Raw genomic sequence first — 5,474 nt, 5'->3', positions numbered from 1 at the left:
GTTGATAATTTCTTCAGCGAATCAAAATATTGAGAAAGTTGTAACAACATAAAGCAATTAACAAATCATATATTGATAAAGATCATAACTTTTTGGAGAAACTCCCAGACCTTTTTTTTAAAATCTGCAACAAAATCAAAAATAGTGGCCCAAATACAAATGAGTTCCAAGAAAACATTGAAACTAACCCCAAATACTACACCACAATGTACATGCCCAATTCAAATTCACCAAGAAACTAATAGATCTAAACCAAATGAGCACTGAAATTGAAACATAGAGAGAGAGAGAGAGAGAGAGAGATGAGTTAGAAAGAGAACATTAGAAGACGTACTTGAATGTCGATGAAGATTCGGATGTCGATGAAGATTTGAATCTATTACCCAAGAGTAGGTTAATAGGTAAGAGTGAAATACAAGAACAACGTAGAATGAAAGCAAAGAAAGGAATTGCAGAGAGAACCAAAGAAGAAGAAGAAGAAACCAGAGAGAGGGGGGCAAAAAAAAAATTCAGTGCTTGTCCGATCGACCGGTTGGTCGTCTTGCCGGACATCCCTGGCTTTTGATGCAACCTACAGTACATCCGATTATCATGTTTGTAAGCCCGATTTGAAGTGGCTTGATCTTATTAGTCATTGATTGGAGAAGCACGTGATCGAACGGATCAAATGACGACCAATTGTGATCAAGTGTAACTAGTCAAGACATCAATTCGGTGTGTAACTAATTTGTAAGGCCCCTAAAATATGTATTTACTTTTAAGACTCTAATGATGAATTATTTTCTTAAAGCCCTCGTTACTTGAATTAATTCGAATCTTGTCGATTAGCAAATTTCTATTTCTTTTATTTTTATTTTATCAAAACAAAAATTCCCTAACCTAATTTAATTCTACCTAGCTTACATGTAGTTAACTTCAAGCCCTTATATATATATATATATATTTCTTTTTTTTTTTATTTCAAAACTTGCCCAAAATAGTACTTATATTTTGTACCTTGATATGCCATCAATCTTGCTATATATATATATATATATATGTGTGTGTGTGTGTGTGTATACACCTTGAGGGATGTGCCTAGGACCAAAATTAATAAAAAAATTGCCCCATCACACTTCCCCAAGGCTAGCCCTCCTAGGGAAGGGAGAGAGAAGCCAATTTTCAAGAATCATGATTATAAAATCCTAGAGAAATACAACCTAGTGACCTACCTAGGATACAAAATCCAAGAATTAGTTTTATTACAACTAAAGGTGGCCTAAACCAATCGAACACACCTCCTAAGTCCCTTCCATTCCTTTAGAATTCAAGCAAAATCCTAACTTTCCATCCAATTCTAACTAAAGGGCTTTTATGTCCTTTTACACCAAAATTTGCCTATATATACCACACCCTCCCTATCTTGCAAACATACACACAACACACTCACTCACACACACATTTGGTTAGAGAGAGGGAGGAGAGCAAGGAAGAGGAGTCTAGAGGAGGAGAGGGAAAAAGAAGAGAGTTTCTTGTGCAAAGCTAGAAGGTAAGCCACCAACACAACCTTCTCTTCATTTTCTTTTCTAATGCATGTTCTTTTTTTAAAGATTTTAAGTGATTTTTCAGATCTGTTATTATCATGTTCTCATGTTAAAAATACCAAGATTTGAATATTGTTTCCATCTCTCTTGTATTTTCCTCATTTTGGTACAAACCGTCTTCTTTTTGTACAAATCTCTCAACCTTTCAAGGGTACTCTTTCAAACAAATTTTCTGAGTTAAACATGGGATTGTTAGCATGTTTTCCTCACAAAATAAATGAAACTTTTCCATGGTGGAACCCCCTTTTTATAAATTTTCTTGTTTTGTCATTCCACCTTAAAACCTGTTTTTTTCAGTCAACTTTCAAAAATTCCATAAAAATGTACAAAAATATTCTGAACCTCTATTTTATGTCAAAACCTTCCTTATGGAGTTAGCTTTCAACTAAAATTGGTTTCATCGAAAAACATTGAGTGGTTTGCAAGAAAATCATGTTTTCGTAACAGTCGGCAGATCTGGGCAGATTCTGGAACAGTGCTGGACTATTTTGTAAATAACTTAAAATCGGGAAAAGCAATCCCATTTCCGAAAAATGTTCTAGGAATTAGATCAAATTCTCTACGAACCATAGGAAAATCGAGTCCGGTGGATGAACCTAAGTAGTCCTTCCATATTAACCTTCATGTGATGTTAAATCTGGAAATTTGTTATGTTTGGATGTTTTATACCCTTGTATTCATGAAATGTTTAATGGCCTACTATCATATCTTGGCATAATGTTGTATGGGTATGTTATGTCAATTATCTTCTTATCTTGAGGAGGCATGCTTATGTGAATTTTATTTTATCGTTTAGTTGGACTAACCTTGACTTAAAACACTTAATTCAACGGGAAACCTAATTGGGTGGGTATTGGGTTTTCGAGCATTTGAGAAATGAAAAGATGAGAAAATGTGGTATATGGATTGTTGGGATGCGTTCCCTATTCGAAGGTTAAAGTCTTGCGCAAGTGGTTTTCGGAACCCTTGAACGGAGAGGTTGTATTCAGACCCTAGGTGGTTTGGTGTAAGGAGGGATTCGGGCAAGACCCTATTTTACCGTCTCTTTTGAGGCCTTGCGGTTGGCGCTACACGGTATATAACTGTTGGTAGGCATCCGAGGTTAGGTCTGCAACAAAGTAGCAAAAGAGGGGGCATACCAAATAATCCGCGTCCGATTCTTATGGTTGGGAGGACGAAATCTCTTTGGGGGATTTCTAGTTTACTAACATCTAACTTAACTATTTATTTATTTATTTATTTATTTATTTACGGGAATATCATGCTTTACTACTTGATGTTATATTTTGTGATTATGCATTGGACTGGGAAAAAGGGGTAGGGTGTGTGTGTGTGTTTACTGGGCATTCAAAGCTCACGGCGTATCATGCCAGGTGACGAAGCGGAACTCATAGCGGAAGACGACGAACCAGAAACCTTTGAAGACTTTTGGCTATCTTAGGAATACTAGAAATTTCCTTTTGTTATTTTGTAAGACTCATATGAAGTTTAAAACTTTCTTTTTGTGATGTAATGTAATGGAACAATCTTTTGAAGCAAGTATAATTGTGGTTATTATGTATGTATATCCTACGTATGAACCTTATCGTTGCTTATGAGACCTTGTGTCAATGCCTTGTAAGATCTGTCAAAAATGTAGTGCGCTGCCTAAGAAAGCTGGACTTAGAATGGAGGCTATTTTGACTCCTCTGGCGATCTGGGATCTTACTTGGTTATTGGCCATAGGACTCACTAGTGACTCTCCCTTGACTGCAACCTATAGTGTAGAATCGGGGCGTCACAACTTGGTATCAGAGCCTAGGTTCAACCCTTAACCCTCGCAACCCTATACGCGACTCTAGAAGCCCTTACCCCTTATCTTATTCTATCACACTATTATAAGAAGATTGACTAATAAAAATCTTTTCCACCTTAGGATGTCATCGGGAGGCTACGTCAGTACCGACTCATGGGGTGTTTTTCGTATGCAAGGAAGGAGGGCCATGTCCGTCAGCCCCTACTTTAGCCACCGACTCTGCTGATGAAGACCCTGACGAAGACTTTGATTGGTCGGGAAACGAGAACTAATTCGAGGGGTAGTAAAACTAGACTTTTGTAAGATCCGCTGATGAGGATCCCTAGAATAAGATAGCTTGAACTTGTGTGCGTAGATGCTCTTGAATGTAACTCCGATATAGGAGACCTTTTGTAATGATGCCTATTATTATATATATAAATGATGCGTTGATCTATGTTATTGATTGTTACTTGCCTTAGTGCACCTTAAGGAAACTGAACCTTCATTTCAAATCTAAGTAGTAAGATTTTCTAAGACTGGAAACCAACTCACCTGGTGACATGAACAGAATGGTAGACACGCGAGCTAATGGCTATACCGAAACCAGCAACAATGTACGAAACTGTCCCAGGCATCAACATGAACCCATCCCTGCAGGGGCTGACATCCCCAACAACCTAGGTCATCAGATTTTGGAGGAACTAGGGCAAATAAGGAACAATCGGCAGAATGAGAGGACTCGACTCTTTTCTGAGTTTCGAAAGCAGAGACCCCCAAAGTTCACAGGCGTACCGGACCCCAAGATAGGTGAGAATTGGCTTCGGCAGATAGAGAAAATGCTAGACACCATGGGCATCACCGAGGCCGCTGATAGAATAGCTTTGGCAGTATTCGAGCTCGATGATGAGGCTGACCATTGGTGGGAGTTAATGAAGAACACTCGTGACATAGCAAGCCTGTCATGGAACCAGTTCAGGGAACTATTCTTAAATAAATATTTCCCAACTACTATCCGCCGAGAACGAGTCAAGGAATTCCAGAACCTGGAACAAGGAAATATGACTGTGACCCAGTATGCTGCAAAATTCGAAGAGCTAGCCCGCTATGCAACTAGACTCGTGGCAAATGATGAAGAAAAAGCAAGGATGTTCGAGTAGGGACTGGACCTTACAATTAGGGGAAGAGTTCTCTCGTAACGACTCCCCTCATATGCCGAGGTGCTGGAAACGACATTAGAATCTGAGAGGGAAGTAAACGACGCCAGGAAAGCTTAGAATAAGAAAAAAAGGAGTCAGGCGTCTATTGGACCTCAGAGGAACCAGAAGGGAAGCATGCCCTCAAAGCCCTACTCAAGACCACAACCACAACAGCAGCGACCGCAACCGCAGCAACAGATCCAGAGAGGAGGCTATCAACAAAGGCCGATGGGACAAATCCAGTGCTTCCATTGCCAACAATTAGGGCACAAGAAGAGCGAATGCCCCCAACTCCCCCCATCTGGATATCAAGGAGGAGGTTCCGGAGCAAATGCCCAGGCATTAGGTGGGCAGAAGCCTTGGACAAACAAGACAGGACCTACCGGGCAGCAGCACCAGAAGAATGGAGGAACTCAGAATGCCAAGGCCAGTGGCAGCCAGAAGGCAACCGGCAGAATCTTTGCCTTGCAAGAGGAAGAAGCGGACCCATCTGTAATCGAGGGTAAATTAGTACTATACAATTCTTGGGTGCATGTTTTATTTGATACCAGTGCATCACATTCTTTCATATCCTCTGCTTGTGCTAAGTCATTAGAACTTGTATGTGAACCCTTAGCAACTGCCTTAAGTGTAATGTCACCTATGGGAGGATGCGCTCGGGTAAGATCGATCAGTAAGGACTGTAAGATAGGGATGTCGAACCTACGCTTAACTTGCGACCTTCGTGTTATGGAAATGTCGGACTTCGATATCATCTTGGGCATGGACTAGTTGTCCGCCCACCGAGCAGTGATCGACTGTCGTCAGAAGAAAGTGGTAGCTCATACACAAGATGGAACACGTTTCCAGTTTAAGGGGCATAGACAAGACCCCATGGTTTCAATAAAGCATCGGACGCAGTGGTGCGACCAACTTGCG

At 40.3% G+C, this 5,474-nt stretch overlaps 1 protein-coding gene across 1 annotated transcript; it reads left to right on the top strand.

Moving 5' to 3' along the window:
* Positions 1 to 3,929: 3,929 nt before the first annotated feature.
* Positions 3,930 to 4,517, top strand: LOC145821790 (uncharacterized). Its single transcript, XM_082918360.1, has one exon. The coding sequence runs from the start codon at positions 3,930 to 3,932 to the stop codon at positions 4,515 to 4,517; it is 588 nt and encodes a 195-aa protein (XP_082774486.1).
* Positions 4,518 to 5,474: the final 957 nt, after the last annotated feature.

The sequence above is a fragment of the Camellia sinensis genome, chromosome 3 (genome assembly GCF_055761805.1).
Source record: "Camellia sinensis isolate YWXY chromosome 3, ASM5576180v1, whole genome shotgun sequence".
Lineage (NCBI taxonomy): Eukaryota > Viridiplantae > Streptophyta > Magnoliopsida > Ericales > Theaceae > Camellia > Camellia sinensis.
This window is presented reverse-complemented; position numbering and strand designations above follow the sequence as displayed.